At 42.2% G+C, this 23,294-nt stretch overlaps 1 protein-coding gene across 2 annotated transcripts in view; it reads right to left on the bottom strand.

Moving 5' to 3' along the window:
* The window catches only part of PTPRN (protein tyrosine phosphatase receptor type N), a 114,954-nt gene that overhangs the window by 74,699 nt on the left and 16,961 nt on the right, over positions 1 to 23,294 (bottom strand). For both annotated transcript variants that reach the window (XM_056534275.1, XM_056534276.1), the window contains exons 3-5: positions 16,036 to 16,149; positions 13,314 to 13,419; positions 7,570 to 7,810 (exon numbers count right to left, since the gene is read on the bottom strand). In XM_056534275.1, coding sequence (XP_056390250.1) covers positions 7,570 to 7,810; positions 13,314 to 13,419; positions 16,036 to 16,149 — 461 coding nt within the window. The remainder of the gene's footprint in view (positions 1 to 7,569; positions 7,811 to 13,313; positions 13,420 to 16,035; positions 16,150 to 23,294) is intronic.

The following is a 23,294-nucleotide window of genomic DNA, read 5'->3' as shown; positions in this document are numbered from 1 at the left end:
TCTAAAATGGCCAGAGATGTCAGCAGAGAGCACTGTGCGCTTGATGTCAGCAGAGAGCTCTGTGTTCCAAAAAGAAAAGAATTTCCTCTGTAGTATTCAGCAGCTAATAAGTACAGGAAGGATTCATATGTTTTAATAGAAGTCATTTACAAATCTGTTTAACTTTCTGGCACCAGTTGATTAAAAAAAAAAAAAAAAGTTTTCCACCGGAGTCCCCCTTGAAGGCTTCTTATTTTCCTGAGAACAAAAAGAATTGGACAGTTGGAATCCATGATGCCTGAATGAACTCTACCTTGATATCTGACATCAGAGCAGGGTCAGGACGCCCCCACCATTTACATTAGATGATCAGCTGATCCCCCTAAAATCAGTAAGTTTGGTAAATATATGTCTAATGTATATGGACAGCTCCGTTGTAGTCATTCAATAGGATCGGCAACAAACCGAGTGACCAACCTGAAGACCTACCCAGCCAAATATTACCCATCTGCGCCATCAATCTGTCTATAGAAAGGATCAACAGAGATTTTCCAGAAATATTCAACATTCTAAATTTGAGAAAGTCCATTCTTCTGATACAGAGCTCCACATCGCCTACACATGATGCGGAATGGTGCTTATTTTTTATTTTTTTTTGCCTTTATAAAAACAGAAAACCAGCAATTCCTCTGATGACATTCTTTTTTGTTTTACATTTTTCTTTTTTTTAATATAAAGTCATTTTTTTTCAATAGAGAAACTCAAAAAATGCAACAAAGACAACACAATAATGGCAGAGCAAAACACTGTTGGTATACAGCACATTAATAATTCATTACAGAGATAACATCTGGCAAAACAGACAGCAAAAAAATAAAATAAAATGAAACTTAAACTTAACAACCCTGTGATAAAAAGAAACAGCCACAGTTTAGTAGGCAGAAGTGTTACCCCCTATGTTTTGTGTTTTTCAGGGGCTGGGGGTGCGTTTTTTTTCCTGCAGCCAGATGTTACTTTATAGCGAATTATTAAACTCACTATATACAAAACATTTTTAAAGTGGCATTATTGTATTGCCTTTGTGCTTTTGATGTAAAGCAATAGCCCCAACCCAGTGTTTCCCAACCAGGGTGCCTCCAGATGTTGCAAAACTACAACTTCCAGCATGCTCGGACAGCCTTTGGCTGTCCAGGCATGCTGGGAGCTGTAGTTATGCAACAGATGGGGGCACCCTGGTTGGATAACACTGCTTCAATCCACTGCTCTCCAGGCATGCAGGAAGTTGTAGTTTTGAAACAGCTGGAGAGCCGCATCTTGGAGAACAGTGACCTATAGCAATAGTCTCCAACCCAGTGTTTCCCAACCAAGGTGCCTCCAGCTGTTGCAAAACTACAATTCCCAGCATGCCCGGACAGCCTTTAGCACCCTGGTTGGAAAACACTGCTCCAGGTATGCTGGGAGTTGTAGTTTTGCAACAGCTGGAGGCACTCTGGTTGGGAAACACTGGGTTGGAGACTATTGCTTTAGGTCACTGTTCTCCAAGATGCGGCTCTCCAGCTGTTTCAAAACTACAACTTCCTGCATGCCTGGACAGCCTGGAGAGCAGTGAATTGAAGCAGTGTTATCCAACCAGGGTACCTCCAGCTGTTGCAAAACTACAGCTCCCAGCATGCCCGGACAGCCTTTAGCACCCTAGTTGGGAAACATTGCTCCCATTGCTCTCCAGGCTGTCCAGGCATGCAGGGAGTTGTAGTTTTGAAACAGCTGGAGGCACCCTGGGTGGAATACACTGGATTGAACCCATTTCTCTCCAAGCTGTCCGGGCATGCTGGCAGTTGTTTGCAACAGCTGGAGGCGCACTCGATGGGAAACACCGGGTTGAACACATAGCTCGCCAGGCATGCTGGAAGCTGCAATTTTGAAACAGCTGGAGTGCCGCACCTTGGAGAACACTGATCTAAAGCAACAGTCTCCAACCCAGTGTTTCCCAACCAGGGTGACTCAAGCTGTTGCAAAAACTACAACTCCCAGCATGTCCGGACAGCCAAAGGCTGTCCGGGCATGCTGGGAGTTGTAGTTTTGCAACAACTGAAGGCACTCGGGTTGGGAAACACTGCTCAAGCTATGCTGGGAGTTGTAGTTTTGCAACAATTGGAGGCACTCGGGTTGGGAAACACTGCTCAAGCTATGCTGGGAGTTGTAGTTTTGCAACAAATGGAGGCACTCGGGTTGGGAAACACTGCTCCAGGTATGCTGGGAGTTGTAGTTTTGCAACAACTGAAGGCACTCGGGTTGGGAAACACTGCTCAAGCTATGCTGGGAGTTGTAGTTTTGCAACAATTGGAGGCACTCGGGTTGGGAAACACTGCTCCAGGTATGCTGGGAGTTGTAGTTTTGCAACAGCTGGAAAGCCGCACCTTGGAGAACAGTGATCTAAAGCAATAGTCTCCAACCCAGTGTTTCCCAACCAAGGTGCCTCCAGCTATTGCAAAACTACAATTCCCAGCATTCCCGGACAGCCTTTAGCACCCTGGTTGGAAAACACTGCTCAAGGTATGCTGGGAGTTGTAGTTTTGCAACAGCTGGAGGCACCCTGGTTGGGAAACACTGCACTCATTGCTCTCCAGGCTGTCCGGGCATGCTGATAGTTGTAATTTTGAAACAGCTGGAGAGCCGCACTTTGGAGAACAGTGATCTAAAGCATCAGTCTCCAACTCAGTGTTTCCCAAACAGGGTGCCTCCAGCTGTTGCAAAAACTACAACTCCCAGCATGCTGGGAGTTGTAGTTTTGTAACAACTGGAGGCACTCAGGTTGGGAAACACTGCTCCAGGTACGCTGGGAGTTGTAGTTTTGCAACAGCTGGAGCCACTCAGATTGGGAAACACTGCTCCAGGTACGCTGGGAGTTGTAGGTTTGCAACAGCTGGAGCCACTCAGGTTGGGAAACACTGCTCCAGGTATTCTGGGAGTTGTAGTTTTGCAACAACTGGAGGCACTCAGGTTGGGAATCACTGCTCCAGGTATGCTGGGAGTTGTAGTTTTGCATCAGCTGGAGGCACTCAGGTTGGGAAACACTGCTCCAGGTATGCTGGGAGTTGTAGTTTTGCAACAGCTGGAGCCACTCAGGTTGGGAAACACTGCTCCAGGTATTCTGGGAGTTGTAGTTTTGCAACAATTGGAGGCACTCAGGTTGGGAAACACTGTTCCAGGTATGCTGGGAGTTGTTGTTTTGCAACAACTGGAGGCACTCAGGTTGGGAAACACTGCTCAAGCTATGCTGGGAGTTGTAGTTTTGCGACAGCTGGAGATGGAGTGGGGGTCACAGACACATTTATTCTTTTTTTTCCATATTTCAATATGAAGCAGAAAGCATATGTGACATTTCTTGTAACCCTTCCCCTCCGTGTGTTTCATGATGGCGTCTGGCAGAAAGTGATGCAGAGGCAATGACTCATCCAGACATTATCTGCCTCCTGCCTGTACACTGCAGGCCCTGACGTCTCCCCGGAGTCACCTCACAACAATATGTTCTGTAATCTGCAAACACTCCGCCATTTACTGTGCGCTTACTAACTGCGCTCGGCTGGTTTTTAATTTGAGAGATGGGGAAGAGATACGGCGAGTCGGAATGACGGCGCAACTAGGAAGCGGGCGTACAGTGAGCGGTATTACGTTACTCCACAACTCAATACAAGACAGCGAGATGACTGGATGATTATCCAAGCTTAAAGGTCCCTAACTTATATTGTGTGCAGCTGTATGTTTGTCAGTATATTGTTCCCTCCAGAAGAATAGTGAGTGCAGCTCTGGAGTATAATACAGGATATAACTCAGGATCAGTACAGGATAAGTAATGTAATGTATGTGCACAGTGACCTCACCAGCAGAATAGTGAGTACAGCTCTGGAGTATAATACAGGATATAACTCAGGATCAGTACAGGATAAGTAATGTAATGTAATGTACACAGTGATCTCACCAGCAGAATAGTGAGTACAGATCTGGAGTATAATACAGGATATAACTCAGGATCAGTACAGGATAAGTAATGTAATGTATATACACAGTGACCCCACCAGCAGAATAGTGAGTACAGATCTGGGGTATAATACAGGATATAACACAGGATCAGTACAGGATAAGTAATGTAATGTATGTACACAGTGACCTCACCAGCAGAATAGTGAGTACAGCTCTGGAGTATAATACAGGATATAACTCAGGATCAGTACAGGATAAGTAATGTAATGTATGTACACAGTGACCTCACCAGCAGAATAGTGAGTACAGCTCTGGAGTATAATACAGGATATAACACAGGATCAGTACAGGATAAGTAATGTAATGTATGTACACAGTGACCTCACTAGCAGAATAGTGAGTACAGCTACTATCCACAATAAACAAGTATGCTGCAGCACACAGTTGTAGTGAAAACGATAGATAGCCTTTATTCCATTCCAGAAGTGCAATGCTTCAGCTGCCTGTGCAGCCTTTTCAAGCACAAGAGCAAAGTGACCAAAGCAGTGGTATATATATATATAGTAATACACAAATAGTTAATCACAACAATTTATATATGAGTGAATGACATTGATACACAATAGGGCATATATAAATGCAATTAAAACAAGTGATTCCTGGGTTTCATTATAAAATAGTGTAAATCAACTCTAATTAGGAGGGGAGAGGCGGAGGGCGGTTGCACTCACCTACATTGAGAGAACTGTAAATATAGTAATCACGGACACAGCGCGCCCGTACTGTACATGCGCAAAGCTGTGCGGCTTTGAGCTGCCTAGCTACATAGCCGACAGTGTGTCTAAGAGACCACATGCGTATGGGCACATAGTTCTGGGATGAGCAGTAGCCAATAGAGAAGCTACAGTAGGGATCAATTTGTATTAATGTGCATAAAGAAGCCAAGGAAAGATGGAAAAATCTCCTAAAGGCATCAAATTACAGATTAGACATTCTTATAATATGTCAACAAAAGTTAGATTTTATTACCATCATTTACACTTTCAAAATAACAGAAAACAAAAAAATGGCGTCTGCAAAAGTTTGGGCACCCTGCAGAGTTAATATCTTGTACTGCCCCCTTTGGCAAGTATCACAGCTTGTAAACGCTTTTTGTAGCCAGCCAAGAGTCTTTCAATTCTTGTTTGAGGTATATTTGCCCATTCTTCCTTACAAAAGTCTTCCAGTTCTTTGAGATTTCTGGGCTGTCTGTCACGCACTGCTCTTTTAAGGTCTATCCATAGATTTTCAATTATGTTGAGGTCAGGAGATTATGAAGGCCATGGCAAAACCTTCAGTTTACTCCTCTTGATGTAATCATCTGTGGATTTCGAGTTGTGTTTACCATACAACCCCAAAGCATGATTGATCCACCCCCATGCTTAACAGTTGGACAGAGGTTCTTTTCATTAAATTCTGTTCCCCTTCTTCTCCAAATGTACCTTTGCTCATTCCGGCCAAAAAGTTCAATTTTAACCTCATCGGTCCACAGAACTTGTTTCCAAAATGCATCAGCCTTGTCTATATGTTCATTTGCAAAGTTCAAATGCTGATTTTTGTGGTGAGGACGTAGAAGAGGTTTTCTTCTGATGACTCTTCCATGAAGACCATAGTTGTACAAGTATCTCTTTATAGTGGAATAGTGTACCACAACTCCAGTGTCTGCCAGATCTTTCTGGAGGGATTGTGCAGTCAAACATGGGTTTTGAATTGTTTTTCTCACAATCCTGCGAGCTGTTCTGTCTGATATTTTTCTTGGTCTTCCAGATCTTGCTTTAATTTCCACTGTTCCCGATGACTGCCATTTCTTAATTACATTCCAAACAGAGGATATTGACATCTGAAAACGTTTTGCTATCTTCTTATAGCCTTCTCCAGCTTTGTGAGTGTCAACTATTTTCAGTTTCAGATTTCTAGACAACTGCTTAGAAGAACCCATGGTGCTGATTGTTGGGGCAAGGTCAGATGAGTCTGGGCATTTAAAACCTTTGAGATTGACATCACCTGGTCTTCCCAGATGATGATTGAGAACAATCCATGACACTGGCAGGTCTCAGCTTTGCAAAGGGGGCAGTGCATGCTATAAACTCTGCAGGGTGCACAAACTTTTGCAGACGTCATTTTGATTAATATGAACACCTGCACTTGATTTACACTATTTTAGAATAAAACCTGTTTTTATATTGTAGATGTATGCAATTTTTTTGTACAGACACCAGGAATCACTTGTTTTAATTGCATTTAAATATGCTCTATTATGTATCAATGTTGTTCACTAACTTTATGCATTTTATTTGCACTTTTAATATTATTAATTCTTGTCATTAACTATTTGTGTATTGCCATATATATACCACTGCTTTGGTCACTTTGCTCTTGTGTTTTAAAGAGGCTGCACGTGTAGCTGAAGCGCTGCACTTTTGGAATGAAATAAAGGCTACCTATCGTTATTACTACAACTGTGTGCTGCAGCATACTTGTTTATTGTGGATTTATATTGGCTCCGGACCTAAGCCTCACTGCTGCTTGTACCATCCATCTATTATTTCCTGATGTGCTGCTCACCCTGGGTTTATTCTATCTATTTAGATTCTTTTTATCTATCTATCTATCTCATATCTATCTATTTATATATGTCATATCTATCTATCTCATATCTATCTATCTCATATCTATCTATCTCATATCTATCTATCTCATATCTATCTCCTATCTATCTATCTCATATCTATCTATCTATCTCATATCTATCTCATATCTATCTATCTATCTATCTAGCTCATATATATATATATATATATCTATCTATCTCATATCTTTCTATCTCATAGCTATCTATCTATCTCATATCTATCTATCTCATATCTATCTATCTATATCATATCTATCTATCTATCTCCTATCTATCTATCTATCTCATATCTATCTATCTATCTATCTATCTCATATCTATCTATCTATCTCATATATATCTCATATCTATCTATCTCATATCTATCTTATATCTATCTATCTCAGACCTATTTATTTATCTATCTATCTATCTATTTCATATCTATCTATCTATCTATCTCCTATCTATCTATCTCCTATCTATCTATCTCATATCTATCTATCTCATATCTATCTATCTCATATCTATCTATCTCATATCTATCTATCTCATATCTATCTATCTCATATCTATCTATCTATCTCATATCTATCTATCTCATATCTATCTATCTCATATCTATCTATCTCATATCTATCTATCTCATATCTATCTATCTATCTATCTAGCTCATATATATATCTATCTATCTCATATCTTTCTATCTCATAGCTATCTATCTATCTCATATCTATCTATCTCATATCTATCTATCTATCTATCTATCTCATATCTATCTATCTATCTCATATCTATCTCTCATATCTATCTCTCATATCTATCTATCTATCTATCTATCTATCTATCTCCTGGACAATGTTGTTCCCATAGCAGTTCCCTAGGTTTGGCACCCTCCTCCTTTAGGGCCACACATTACATTCTTTATGTATAATAAAAGCTTCTTGGCTTGTGCCCACCTGAGAATTGGCCGACTGTAAACCCAGCAGTAAGTATGTCAGGTAGTGATCCAACAGAGGAGATAAGTTCTGCTTGAAGTTTCCCGGAAGCCTTTGTGTCAGAGGTGAAGGATCTGATGAGGAGACCCGAGGTCTGTAGTACTGCAGGGTATCGGCCTGGTTGCTCCATCTCTGCAGAGGTCCTGGACCGGCCCCCGTAAGCCGCTGGATTGACCGCCCAGGTGAAAGGGGCAAAGAAGACCTTAACAGAAGGGGATTACAGTATTATCTTTCTACATACATTAAACACAATGAAGGTTATTTAGGTCTTGCTGTATTTGAACGACTAGACCTTTGCAGCTCTTATGTATCCGTTGACAAACCATTCATCGGGGCCCCTGATCCCACAATGGGCCACATGCATGAGACTATAACTTTGTATTGAATCACAAAATATTTATTCATATTTATTCATCTCCATTCATTTCCTAATAAACCTTTACTGACACTTTTAGGTTACATTCCACAATATCCTATATTAAAGGGGTTATCCAGGAAAAAACTTTTTATATATATATATATCAACTGGCTCCAGAAAGTTAAACAGATTTGTAAATTACTTCTATTAAAAAATCTTAATCCTTTCAGTACTTATGAGCTTCTGAAGTTAAGGTTGTTCTTTTCTGTCCAAGTGCTCTCTGATGACACGTGTCTCGGGAACCGCCCAGTTTAGAAGCAAATCCCCATAGCAAACCTCTTCTAAACTGGGCGGCTCCCGAGACAAGTGTCATCAGAGAGCACATAGACAGAAAAGAACAACCTTAACTTCAGAAGCTCATAAGTACTGAAAGGATTAAGATTTTTTAACAGAAGTAATTTACAAATCTGTTTAACTTTCTGGAGCCAGTTGATATATATATATATAAAAAAGTTTTTTCCTGGATAACCCCTTTAAAGGGATTGTCCAGTGGTAGTATTTTCATCTAACTTTAAAGGGGTTCTCCACTGGAAAACAATTTTTTTTTAAATCAACTGGTGCCACAAAGTTAAACAGATTTGTAAATTACTTCTATTTAAAAATCTTAACCAATCCAGTACTTATCAGCTGCTGTATGCTCCACAGGAAGTTGTATTTTTTTTCTGGAGTTCTTTCCAGTCTGACTGACCACAGTGCTCTCTGCTGACACCTCTGTCCGTATCAGGAACTGTCCAGAGCAGGAGAGGTTTGCTATGGGGATTTGCTTGTACTCTGGACAGTTCCTGACACGGACAGAGGTGTCAGCAGAGAGCACTGTGGTCAGACTGGAAAGAATTCCAGAAAGAAATACAACTTCCTTTGCAGCATACAGCAGCTGGTAAGTACTGGAAGGATTAAGATTTTTTAATAGAAGTAATTTACAAATCTGTTTAACTTTCTGGCAACATGATTAAATTATGAAATATGAAACACTAGCATGTAAGGGGGAAAAAAAAGCAATAGTTAAGGATTAGGAAGATTTGGAATGGTTGGAGAGGAGAATAGAGAGAGAAACAATTAAATAAATATGAATCCTGACAAATAAAAAAATCCTATTTTAAATCTTTTTTATTTTCTCCCCCCCCCCCCCCCAAGAGTCGGTTGTTAAGAAGGGGTGGGTGGGTAATGAAATAGGAAAAAAAAAATTCGGATTCCGTGTGTATTTCTGTCTATGGATGTGATATGATTTTTGAAAATAAAGATGAAAAAAAAAACAAAAAAAAAAACTTTCTAGCACCAGTTGTTTAAAAAAATTTTTTTCCACTGGAGTACCCCTTTAAAAGTCTCTTAAAAAATATATATTTTTTAATTACCTCCTGCGCTCCAGCAGTGCCTCCGGCACTGCTGGAGCGCAGGAGGTAAGTAAAAAAAAATATATTTTTTAAGAGACTTTTAAAGGGTTACTCCAGTGGAAAAGATTTTTTTTTTTTTTTTTTTAAAACAACTGGTGCTAGAAAGTTGTTTTTTTTTTTATCTTTATTTTCAAAAAACATATCACATCCATAGACAGAAACACACACGGAATCCACATTTTTTTTTTCCTATTTCACTACCCAAACCAACCACCCACCCCTCCTTAACAACCGACTCTCGGGGGGAAAAAAAAATAAAAATTAAAATAGGATTTTTTAAATTTCCAGGATTCATATTTAATTATTTGTTTCTCTCTCTATTCTCCTCTCCAACCATGCCAAATCTTCCTAATCCTTAACTGTTGCTTTTCCCCCCCCCTTACATGCTAGTGTTTCATATTTCATAATTTAATCATGTTGCCAGAAAGTTAAACAGATTTGTAAATTACTTCTATTAAAAAATCTTAATCCTTCCAGTACTTACCAGCTGCTGTATGCTGCAAAGGAAGTTGTATTTCTTTCTGGAATTCTTTCCAATCTGACCACAGTGCTCTCTGCTGACACCTCTGTCCATGTCAGGAACTGTCCAGAGTACAAGCAAATCCCCATAGCAAACCTTTCCTGCTCTGGACAGTTTCTGATACGGACAGAGGTGTCAGCAGAGAGCACTGTGGTCAGACTGGAAAGAACTACACAACTTCCTGTGGAGCATACAGCAGCTGATAAGTACTGGATTGGTTAAGATTTTTAAACAGAAGTAATTTACAAATCTGTTTAACTTTGTGGCACCAGTTGATTTTTTTTTTTTTTTTTTTTTTAATCTTTATTTTCAAAAAACATATCACATCCATATACAGAAACACACACGGAATCCACTTTTTTTTTTTTTTCCTATTTCACTACCCAAAAACCACCCACCCCTCCTTAACAACCGACTCTCGGGGGGAAGAAAATAAAAAAAAAATTAAAATAGGATTTTTAAATTTTCCAGGATTCATATTTAATTATTTGTTTCTCTCTCTATTCTTCTCTCCAACCATGCCAAATCTTCCTAATCCTTAACTGTTGCTTTTTTTTCAACTGGTGCTAGAAAGATTTTTTTAGTTTTTTTTTAAGTAAGGAGATAAGTAAAAAAAAAATTTTTTTTTTTTTTATAGAGACTTTTAAGTGAGCAAAGTTGGGAAAGAAATTCTTCCCGCTGGATAACTGTGTTGCTATAGAGATTGGTATTTGGCTGCAGACGTGAGGGACCGAAAGTGTCTCTTCATTTGTCAGGAGAAATCATCGCTGCAGAAAATAACTAGACAGAACTTCTACATTTGGAGAAGACGTCACCTGTGAGTCACCGGATTTATAGCGGAGCTGTCACCTCTCCTGATGCGTCTCTTCTAATAAACCTTTGTATTTCCCCAGAGATGACAATTCTGGATTATATGTCCTCTGCTGCGCCGTTTCCTTAATCTTCTTGGAATTGTAAGAATAAGATCCCATCTACATGGCGACTTTTTTTGGGGGGATGACTTATTGATGCTAATGGAGCTACGGCTGCACCTTAAAGGGGTTATCCAGGAAAAAAACTTATATATATATATATATATATATATATATATATATATATATATATATATCTCAACTGGCTCCAGAAAGTTAAACAGATTTGTAAATTACTTCTATTAAAAAATCTTAATCCTTTCAGTACTTATGAGCCGCTGAAGTTGAGTTGTTCTTTTCTGTCTAAGTGCTCTCTGATGACACCTGTCTCGGGAACTGTCCAGAGTAGAAGCAAATCCCCATAGAAAATCCTCTTCTACTCTGTGCAGTTCCTGAGACAAGCACAGATGTGAGCAGAGAGCACTGTTGCCAGACAGAAAAGAACAACTCAACTTCAGCCGCTGATAATTATTGGAAGGATTAAGATTTTTTTAATAGAAGTAATTTACAAATCTGTTTAACTTTCCGGAGCCAGTTGATATAAGAAAAAAAAAAAGTTTTTTCCTGGAATACCCCTTTAAAAACATTCAGAACTATAAAAAAAAAAAAAAAAAAAAAAAACATAGCTATGATAGCATTAAAGGTTTTCGGTTGAAAAAGACATAAAAAATTGGAGGAAAAAGAAATTACAACCGTTTGCCAGATCTAAGTGGGAGTTTTATCAAAACCCGTCCAGAGGAAAAGTTGCCGAGTTGCCCATAGCAACCAATCAGATTGCTACTTTCACATTCAACAAGGCCTCTGCAAAATGAAAGTAGCGATCTGATTGGTTGCTATGGGCAACTGGGCAACTTTTCCTCTGGACGGGTTTTGATAAATCTTCCCCTAAAAGGCTAAAGCAATGATTATGGTGGCATTTATCATTGTTTTTGCACATTTTTGGGGGCTTCTTTTGAGTGGGTTATGTTTCAGCTCGATGGGCAGATACTGTGTGCATCTATTTATGATTGTTTCTGTGAAATTTTTTGTAGTTTGCACTTATTTTATTATTTTTCAGGAAAGTAATGTCCATCACACAGTGTATGATGCTTTAAGGATTTATTAGGCATGAAATCAGATGCAGAGCAAATCGCCTACACGTTTCGGGTAATGCTACCCTTAATCATGGCAATGATGCCATGATTAAGGGTAGCATTACCCGAAACGCGTAGGTTTCCTGCTCTGTATCTGATTTTATGCCTAATAAATCCTAAAAGCATCGTACACTGTGTGCTGGACATTCTATTCCTGTATGCTGAAGTTCGGCGGGACACGCCAACCCGCGCACACGTGTAACAGCGGGAGGTTTGGAGCTGTCTACCTCTACCCCTCATTTTATTATTTTGGTATTTTTGCACTTGGGGGTGTTTAATAAACTGGTGCACTCTTGCTAAACTGTGTACGCTGTGTGTTTTTATTTTGCACATTTTTTATGAGCCAAAGCCATTATCTAATTTTGCACCATTTTCAAGCTGTCATTTTTTTGGGGGGTATGTATTTGTGTGTTTGTGTGGGTTGGGTTGGATGAGTTTGCGCAGATTATTGCACAATTTTTTTCACAAATGTACTCCAGGTTTTTATAGCTTTTTTTTTTTTTTTTTACACTATTCAGGAGCGTCCTGTCATTTGCGTCAATTTTTTTTTTTTAACAATGTGCCCCACATAATGAATTTTGTGCATGATAATTCTAACCCAAACACGCGCTTGTGCAGCAAGTTTCGCACCGCACAAAAGTCTGGGCTCATGACAAATACCGCGGCTAAGTGTTTGAAAATAAATTCGGCGCATTTACCACCTGCGTAAATATTATTTTTGCGCAAGTATACTCCACCCCCTAGTTAGTTGTTGAGCGTTTTCTCCCCCGTTGTGTATCCTTTAAAAAATATACGCAATGTATGTATTAAGTTGCATTCAAAGAGGTGTATAAAAGGTGCGCAAATGAAAAGTAAAAATGTGCAAATTTTAACACAAACGATCAATCCCATCTCCCCATCCAATGTTGTGTACATGTTACCCACAATCGAAAACAAAACCTTCACAAGAGACAACAAGAGGAATTTCAGATCAATATGTTTTTGAGAGGTGGGTCATCCATCACTGTATACAGCTCCATTTAAGCTGTATGTATCTGGGGATTGAAAAGCGATGCCTGTTTTTTTTTTGGGAGGGGGAAGAAGTGAAGAAAAGATTTTATATCTTCTTGACTGGTATTGATTTTGTTCAGTGAGAATCCCGAAACAGAGACAGCAGCAATTGTCAGTGGTCCCCAAACTGTAGCCCTTCAGATTTAGCAAAACTACAACTCCCAGCATGCCCGGACAGCCGTTGGCTGTCCGGGCATGCTGGGAGGTGTAGTTTTGCAACATCTGGAGGGCCACAGTTTGGAGTCATCACCATTTCCGAAGACGGATTAGAAAGAGTCTTACCTGTCCTCATCCAGGAGGTCGAGCGGCTCCTTGGACTTGTGCTGTGGGATTCGTCCCATCTCATGAGCCATCACGCGTTGCGTCACATCATCCTTCCATGACAGCCCTGCAGCCACAAGCACAAAGACCCTTCATCGATCACATCCATTGACTAGATTCCCCCCCCCCTTTGGGTTTATACATAACATAAGATTAGGCTCAGTTACCCGAAAGAGAGAACCCTACCCCCCCCCCCCCCCCACCCCATACTTCACTGTAGGGATGATATTGGGCCGGTGATGGGCAGTGCCTGGTCTCCCCCAGACATGATGCTGCCCCCACCATGATCACTGTAGGGATGGTATTGGGCAAGTGATGGGTAGTGCCTGGTTTCCCCCAGACATGATGCTGCCCCCCACCATGATCACTGTAGGGATGGTATTGGGCAGGTGCTGGGCAGTGCCTGGTTTCCCCCAGACATGATGCTGCCCCCACCATGATCACTGTAGGGATGGTATTGGGCAGGTGCTGGGCAGTGCCTGGTTTCCCCCAGACATGATGCTGCCCCCACCATGATCACTGTAGGGATGGTATTGGGCAGGCGATGGGCAGTGCCTGGTATCCTCCAGATATGATGCTGCCCCCACCATGATCACTGTAGGGATGGTATTGGGCAGGGGATGGGGAGTACCTGGTTTCCTCCAGACATGATGCTGCCCCCACCATGATCACTGTAGGGATGGTATTGGGCAGGTGCTGGGCAGTGCCTGGTTTCCTCCAGACATGATGCTGCCCCCACCATGATCACTGTAGGGATGGTATTAGGCAGGTGATTGGCAGTACCTGGTTTCCTCCAGACATGATGCTGCCCCACCATGATCACTGTAGGGATGGCATTGGGCAGGTGATGGGCAGTGCCTGGTTTCCTCCAGACATGATGCTACCCCCACCATGATCACTGTAGGGATGGTATTGGGCAGGTGATGGGCAGTACCTGGTTTCCTACAGACATGATGCTACCCCCACCATGATCACTGTAGGGATGGTATTGGGCAGGTGCTGGGCAGTGCCTGGTTTCCTCCAGACATGATGCTGCCCCCACCATGATCACTGTAGGGATGGTATTAGGCAGGTGATTGGCAGTACCTGGTTTCCTCCAGACATGATGCTGCCCCACCATGATCACTGTAGGGATGGCATTGGGCAGGTGATGGGCAGTGCCTGGTTTCCTCCAGACATGATGCTACCCCCACCATGATCACTGTAGGGATGGTATTGGGCAGGTGATGGGCAGTACCTGGTTTCCTACAGACATGATGCTACCCCCACCATGATCACTGTAGGGATGGTATTGGGCAGGTGATGGGCAGTGCCTGGTTTCCTCCAGACATGATGCTGTCCCCACCATGATCACTGTAGGGATGGTATTGGACAGGTGATGGGCAGTACCTGGTGTCCTCCAGACATGATGCTACCCCCACCATGATCACTGTAGGGATGGTATTGGGCAGGTGATGGGAAGTGCCTGGTTTCCTCCAGACATGATGCTGTCCCCACCATGATCTCTGTATGGATGGTATTGGGCAGGTGATGGGCAGTGCCTGGTTTCCCCCAGACATGATGCTGTCCCCACCATGATCACTGTAGGGATGGTATTGGGCAGGTCATGGGCAGTGCCTGGTTTCCTCCAGACATGATGCTGCCCCCACCATGATCACTGTAGGGATGGTATTGGGCAGGTGATGGGCAGTACCTGGTTTCCCCCAGACATGATGCTGTCCCCACCATGATCACTGTAGGGATGGTATTGTCTATTGCTGAGAAGGCTTCTTTCTTTCATAAAGCCCAGATTGTGGAGGCTGCAATGATGGTTCTGGACCTTCTGGAAGTTTCTCCTATCTGCACACAGAATCAGTGCAGCAGCATACAGATATATTTTTCCCCTTCTCCAGATCGGTGCCTCCAAACAATCCTGTCTCTGAGCTCTACAGGCAGTTCTTTCTACCTCACAGCTTGGTGTTTGCTCTGCTATACCGTGTCAGCTGTGAGACCTTATATAGACAAGGCTGAGTCTTGTCTGATCAGCTGAATTCACCAGAGGTGACTCCAACCAATGTGGAGAAACATTTCAGAGATGATCAAGAGAAACGGGAGGAGCCGGAGCTAAATATCACGTGTTATAGAAAAGGGTCTGAATACTTATGTTTTTGCTTTTAAATTTTTTTTTTACTTTGGGGTATTGAGTGCAGAATGATGGGGGAAACTTTCTTTTTTTTATTTATTTATATTATTATTTTTTATTTATTATAATTTTTTTAAATAAATAAATATATATATATATATATATATATATATATATATATATATATATTTTATTTCAGCACATTTATTGGTCCTAAATATATTTTGATTTGTTGGTTCCCTTGCCTGTATCTTCATGATTTCCCAACTGATGTGCCTCCAGCTGCTGCAAAACTACAATTCCCAGCATGCCCGGACAGCCAACGGCTGTCCGGGCATGCTGGGAATTGTAGTTTTGCAACAGCTGGAGGCACCCTGGTTGGAAAAACATCAATGTATACATTTTATAGGGAAACTTTTTTTTGGGCATACACAATAGTATACTTGATAATTTTTGCACACAGCAAAATGAAATTAACCGTAATGGTAAAAAAGAAAAACGCAAAGAAGCTGACATATCCAGCGTAACCGTGGTCTGGGATTCATTCATATTAGGGCATACCTTTTGCCGTCAGTCTTCGTAGCACCGCCTGCAGCTGCTGCAGCGTACCCGGTGTCACCTGGAAATGGCCCACGTCCCTCTCAGACCGCTCGCGGCACTGACCGAATAAACCATCTGGAACCAAAAGGGCAAATATTAGGCGTACATAGAATTTGGCACATTCTATAAAAACGTAATGGTGACACAAAAACATCAAGATAATTTGCGCACATTAAAGAGGTTGTCTGGTGAAAAAAAACACCTGTGCATAGTGTTTAAAAAGTATAATAAAGCAACTTACTAATATAATGCCACAGTGCTGAGATATCTCTATATCAGCTGCGCTGCTTCCCTGTTGATGTCACAGGTTATGAAGGCAAGTCTGCTGTGTCCCTTCTTCCCCCCCTACTCTACTGTCAGCCCAGGACAAGACCAGCGATGTGAAGAGGGGGAGCTAGTATTCCTGCTCATTAGGTTTATGACTCATTAGATAAGTCAGCAGGAAATTATTCTCAGTACTATAGTTTCTGTTAGAACCAGCTCTCCGATGCCTTATCCAATGAATCCTATTGAGCTGTAATACCAGCTCCCCCCTTCATATCACTGGTCTCGTCCCTGGTTGACAGGAGGGGAGGGGGAGGAGGGATAAAGCAGGCTTGCTTTCAGAGCCTGTGAAGTGACGTCACAGCTTACAGGGGAAACAGCACAGCTAATAGGAAAGATCTCCGCACTGTGGCTAATAACACTATGAAGGAGATTTATCATTCTTTTCAAACATCAGGAAGAAGACAGCGCAGCACCAACAGGCACATAAACAATAGTGAAGCCACACACAAAAAAAAAAAAAACGTCTCGGTACGTTACCCATCCCAAAATGTGCATGAAGCTGTATTACTATAGATGATTCTTTTTTTTTAAGGAAAACAGTTTGTGCCACATATGGGTTATTTACATAGTCTGTAAAAATTCTTACACAATTATGTTGTGCCTTGTTCTATTTTAACACAACATTCATTTTAAAATTTGGTGGGTACGCCAGCATGTACGTGTCCTAAAATTAACAAGGTGTGCAGTGTGTATTTTCGACCTTAAAATTAATAGTTATTAGTTATATAATAATTTTTTTCTATACCGTATTTATCGGCGTATAACACGCACTTTTGTAGGCTAAAATTTTTAGCCTAAAGTCTATGTGCGTGTTATACGCTGATACACCCCCAGGAAAGGCAGGGGGAGAGAGGCCATCGCATGACGTCAGTGCGCCGCGCCGTGCATAGCAACGACGCAGGGGATGCGCGCCGGAGGCCTGCAGCAGCGCGGACCCGACCCCGGCAACAGGTAATTATGCCACCGGGGATGGGGGGAGGCAACTGGGCAGCGGCGCCGGCAATAGGTGCCGCTGCCCCTTCTCTCCCCCTGGCTGTCGGCGCCGCTTCTCTTCTCCTGGCTATCGGCGCCGGCAATGGGGCGCCGGCACCGATAGTCAGGGGGACAGAACGGGCAGCGGCGCCGATAGCCAGGGGGAGAGAAGGGCCGGCAGCAGCGCTCTAGACCCCAGGAAAGGCAGGGGGAGAGAAGCGGGCAGCGACGGCCTCTCTCCCCCTGCCTTTCCTGGGGGTGTATCGGGGTATATACATGCACACACACGCACCCTCATTTTACCATGGATATTTGGGTAAAAAACTTTTTTTATCCAAATATCCTTGGTAAAATGAGGGTGCGTGTTATAGGCCGGTGCGTGGTATACCCCGATAAATAGGGTAATTAACATTAATGTAGTAGCTTTGTTTCATTATGCAGAACAAGAACAGTTGTTTAAGTGGGTGTTAAAGGGGTTATCCAGGAAAAAACTTTTTTATATATATCAACTGGCTCCAGAAAGTTAAACAGATTTGTAAATTACTTCTATTAAAAAATCTTAATCCTTTCAGTACTTATGATCTGCTGAAGTTGAGTTGTTCTTTTCCATCTAAGTGCTCTCTGATGACACGTGTCTCGGGAACCGCCCAGTTTAGAAGCAAATCCCCATAGCAAACCTCTTCTTCTCTGTGCAGTTCCCGAGACAAGCAGAGAGCACTGTTTCCAGACAGAAAACAACAACTCAACTTCAGCAGCTGATAATTATTGGAAGGATTAAGATTTTTTAATAGAAGCAATTTACAAATCTGTTTAACTTTCTGGAGCCAGTTGATATAAGAAAAAAAGTTTTTCCTGGAATACCCCTTTAATGTCCTTTTCTACAGACTGTAAGCCAGGTTGGACCTGGAATACATATGCGACTTTTAAACAGAGATACAACTTTTTTCTTCATAAATAGCGACTATTTGATGAATACATGACCACTGCAAAGTAAAAAAAAAATAAAAAATACTACGTGAGCAGATTTCAGAAATGTGCTTTGGAATAAGAAAAAATCAAAATCAAGTCTCAGCGAGTATAGAAAAGTACGTGTGACTTTTTTATGCAAAAAAAATAATTACTGTGGAGCTTGATAAATCTCCTTCTATATTAGTAAGCTGCTTTAGTAAATTTTTCAACACCGTACAGAGGTTGTTTCTTTTGCTGGTCAACCCCTTGGCAACATCTTACTTTTATGCTGAGATATTAAAGGGGTACTCTGGGGTACTGACCTAGGTGGCACGGACATAGGTGGCAGCAGAGAGCACTGTGGTCAGGTCACTCCTGAGGAAGCTGCGAGTCAGTGTAGCGGAACGTGTGGAGTCTGCTGCCCCCCATGCCGTGGCGACTTATTTCCAGCCATTCTATCTATTTCATTGGTACACATAACCCAACCGCTCAGTTATATTCAGGTTTACAGGTGGTATGTTCTGGTACTTGTATCTCCTCCTGCAGCGCCCCGGTCTGTCCCTCTGACTGGGAGCGCTGCCACAGTGCCGCTGGCGGGGATGCGATCCGCGTGGCGGCATAAGTCCGCCCGCGGGTCGCATCCCGTTCCTCTTACCTCCCTCTGCCCTCTGTGTCCTCCCGGCGCGCGCGGCCCAACTCTCTAGGGCGCGCGTGCGCCGGCTCTCTTAAATTTAAAGGGCCAGTGCACCATTAATTGGTGCCTGGCCCAATTACCGTGTTTCCTATAAAACATCTTGTTGCCTTTTTCCCCTCTGAAAGCGTTTAGTGTGTTCCCAAGCCAGTGTTCCAGACCTTCTGCTGTTGCCCCTGACTACGATCCTTGCTGCCTGCCCTGACCTTCTGCTACGTCCGACCTTGCTCTTGCCTAATCCCTTGTACCGCGCCTGTCTCAGCTGTCAGTGGGGTTGAGTTGCTATCGGGTGAAATGACCTGGGGGTTACCTGCCGTTTCAAGTCCATCCCGCTTTGCGACGGGCTCTGGTGAAAATCAGTAACCCCTTAGACTCCGTTCCCCTGGTACGGCCCACGCCATCACCCCACTGACACAGAGGATCCACCACCAGTATCCTCACTGCATACCTATCCGGATCCTGACAGTACTCAGGTGGCTTCACATTAGTAGTTTATTTCATTTTGGTATATTGTACACTTGTTTCTTTGTACATTGCATTTCTCAGTAGAGTTTTTTTTGGTATTCACACACAATATATACAATTCTTTCTCATTTCTTTTTGTATTGTATTGTGGGGTGCTGACACAATTATTATTTCCTATATATTTTTTGTACTTTGATGTATGAATTGATTTGTATCTTATTTTAGTTGCTGGGAATTTTTCCCGTAGATTACTGATATCCGGCATGGGGTTGGGGGTATGTAGGACTACAGTCCTCCCCTGGGTTCTTGTATGTTTTAAGTGTTTTTAATGTGTGTGTACTATTTTTTCATTTCCAATAAAAGTTTTTCCATTTTTGTAATAATTTTTGGGTGTGCATCCTTGTTATAGTAGCCAGCTTTTTCTTTTCTTTTTATACACAGGTAATTTTTGGCTACAGTTTGCACCCCTTTTCACTTGGGGTTGTGCCCATCATTCTTTTTTTATGGAAAGAACTACACAACTTCCTCTGGAGCATACAGCAGCTGATAAGTACTGGAAAGATTAAGATTAACACATCTGTATAACTTTCTGGCACCAGTTGATTTGAAAACTTTTTATTTTCCGCCGGAGTACCCCTTTACTCTGTTGGAAAACTTTTTTTTTTTTATTTAAATCAACTGGTGCCAGAAAGGTAAACAAATTTGTAAATTAATTCTATATAAAAATCTTAATCTTTCCAGTTCTTTTTAGTGACTGTATACTACAGAGGAAATGCTTTTCTTTTTGGATTTCTCTTCTGTCACGGCCACGGTGCTCTCTGCTGACCTCTGCTGTCTATTTTAGGAACTGTCAAGAGCAGCAAATGTTTGCTAAGGGGATATTCTCCTGCTCTGGACAGTTCCTAAAATGGACAGCAGAGGTCAGCAGAGAGCACTGCGGTCGTGACTGAAGAGAAATCCAAAAAGAAAAGCATTTCCTCTGTAGTATACAGCCGCTAATAAGTACTGGAAGGATTAAGATTTTTTAATAGAAGTAATTTACAAATCTAAAATATAATAAATGTATCACTCGCCCTGGTGGAGACTGTGGTCTACTATACCCTGCTGCGTTTACGCCAGTACGTTTTCCTGTACGACGTACAAAAATGAGTAATAAAATATAAATATAATAGGAGCACGCGCTGGGAGATAGCTGAGAGGAATGACAATAGATAAAAAACAATAGATAAAAAACAGGTAATCTTAAAGGGGTACTCCGCCCCTGGCATCTTATCCCCTATCCAAAGGACAGGGGATAAGATGTTATATCGCCGCGGTCCCGCTGTTGGGGATCCCGGGGATCACCGCTGCGGCACCCCGCCATCATTACTGCACAGAGTGAGTTTGCTCTGTGCGTAATGACGGGCCATACAGGGGCCGGAGCAGCGTCACGTCATGGCTCCGCCCCTCATGACATCACAGTCCGTCCCCTTAATGCAAGTCTATGGCAGGGGGCGTGACGACCGCCATGCCCCCTCCCATAGACTTGTATTGACGGGGGCGGGCCGTGACGTCATGAGGGGCGGAGCCGTGACGTAACGATGCTCTGGTCCCTGTATTGTCCGTCATTACGTGCAGAGCGATCTCGCTCTGCGCAGTAATGATAGCGGGGTGCTGCAGCAGCGATCCCCGGGGTCCCCAGCAGCGGGACCCCAGCGATCTGACATCTTATCCCCTATCCTTTGGATAGGGGATAAGATGTCTAGGGGCGGAGTACCCCTTTAAGGTAGGACATCACCTCTGTTTTTTATCTATTGTCATTCCTCTCAGCTATCTCCCAGCGCGTACTCCTATCATATCTATATTTCATTTACAAATCTGTATAACTTTCTGGCACCAGTTGATTTGAAAACTTTTTATTTTCCACCGGAGTACCCCTTTAAGGTCTCAAAGCCCGAGGCTGCATTACTAAGAGATTCTGATAGCAACAATCTGCATGTGCAGCATTGTCATGGAGACCTATCACCAAATACAGCAAAATGTACTTTCTACCTGGTTGCAGCTTAGTGTCTCTAGCGTCTAGATGCGTTTACATCAGCGCAACGCAGATACCAGAGAATCCAACCAGGCTGGAAGTGAATAGGCCGCAGCACACGCACGGGCCCCGCCGCCCCTTTTATTGGTTATTGATGACCAATCCTAAGGACAGACCATCAAAAATGAACCTTGAGGCTGTGTTCACACATGAAGATTAATTAGCAAGACTGCTGAAAGTTAAACACTATTTTATTTAAATAGCTGTAAAAGTAGCTCAATTGTATTGCCATAAAACTGCGCTATTTAAACCTGTAATTAAACCTGTAATTAAACGCCACAAAGGCCTAAAGGGTTTTCTTCCGGACTACTTGATTGATGACCTATGCTTTGAAGTAAATGGGAGCTGAGCTGTGGTGACCCAGTGCGGCCATGACACGCGTATTGCATATGTGGATGCAGCGGCTCTGGCTAATAGCTGATCAGGAGGGGTTCCAGGTGGTGGACCCCGCTGATCAGATATTAATGGCCTATCCTGAGGACAGGTCATCATTTAAAAAAGTTCTGGAAAACTATCTTTAACCTTATCCATGCTGAACAACAGAGTATTTAAAGGGGTACTCCCGTGGAGTTTAACTGGTGCCAGAAAGTTAAACTGATTTGTAAATTACTTCTATTAAAAAATCTTAATCCTTCCAGTACTTTTTAGGGGCTGTATACTACAGAGGAAATGCTTTTCTTTTAGGAACACTGACATCACGACCACAGTGCTCTCTGCTGACATCTCTGTCCATTTTTGGAACTGTCCAGAGTAGGAGAAAATCCCCATAGCAAACATTTGCTGCTCCTAAAATGGACAGAGATGTCAGTAGAGAGCAATGTGGTCATGACATCAGAGAAATACAAAAAGAAAAGAACTTCCTCTGTAGTATACAGCCCATAAAATGTATTGGAAGGATTAAGATTTTTTAATAGAAGTAATTTACAAATCTGTTTAGGGGTTCAACAGATTTGTAAATGACTTCTATTATCAGATTTGTTAAACAGATTTGTAAATGACTTCTATTATCCTTTCAGTGCTTATGAGCTGCTGAAGTTGAGTTGTTCTTTTCTGTCTAAGTGCTCTCTGCTGACACATGTCTCGGGAACTGTCCAGAGTAGAAGCAAATCCCAATAGAAAACCTCTTCTACTCTGTGCAGTTCCCGAGACAAGCAGAGATGTCAGCACAGAGCACTGTTGCAAGACAGAAAAGAACAACTCAACTTCAGCAGCTGATAATTATTAGAAGAATTAAGATTTTTTAATAGAAGTCATTTAGAAATCTGTTTAACTTTCTGGAGCCTGTTGAGATTTAAAAAGATTTTTCCTGGAATACCCCTTTAATTTCATTCAGATTATTCTGATTTAATCCCGATGTTGCAAAACTCCCAGCATGCCCGTTTGCTGTACGGCATGCTGGGAGTTGTAGTTTTGCAATATGGGCACTTCATGCTGTGGCCACTCCATGTGCCAATGTATAGGACCTCGATATGGCATCATATCTCCTCTAGAAGCAAGGTACCAGTGGTCACCAAACAGTGGATCTCCAGTTGTTGCAAAACTACAACTTCCAGCATGCCCAGACAGCCAATGGCTGTCTGGGCATGCTGGTAGTTGTAGTTTTGAAACAGACAGAGGTTCACAGCTTGAAGACCTAGACTCTACACTCATCCATGGGTAATATCCTCTACTATGTAGGCACTGTATGGCACCGCTATTTTGGCACTATATGGCAATAGGTTGGAAGCACTGTAATCTGTTATA

The sequence above is a fragment of the Hyla sarda genome, chromosome 8 (genome assembly GCF_029499605.1).
Source record: "Hyla sarda isolate aHylSar1 chromosome 8, aHylSar1.hap1, whole genome shotgun sequence".
Taxonomy (NCBI): Eukaryota; Metazoa; Chordata; class Amphibia; order Anura; family Hylidae; genus Hyla; species Hyla sarda.
The sequence above is the reverse complement of the archived record's forward strand: the minus strand, read 5'-3'. Positions and strand labels throughout refer to the sequence as shown.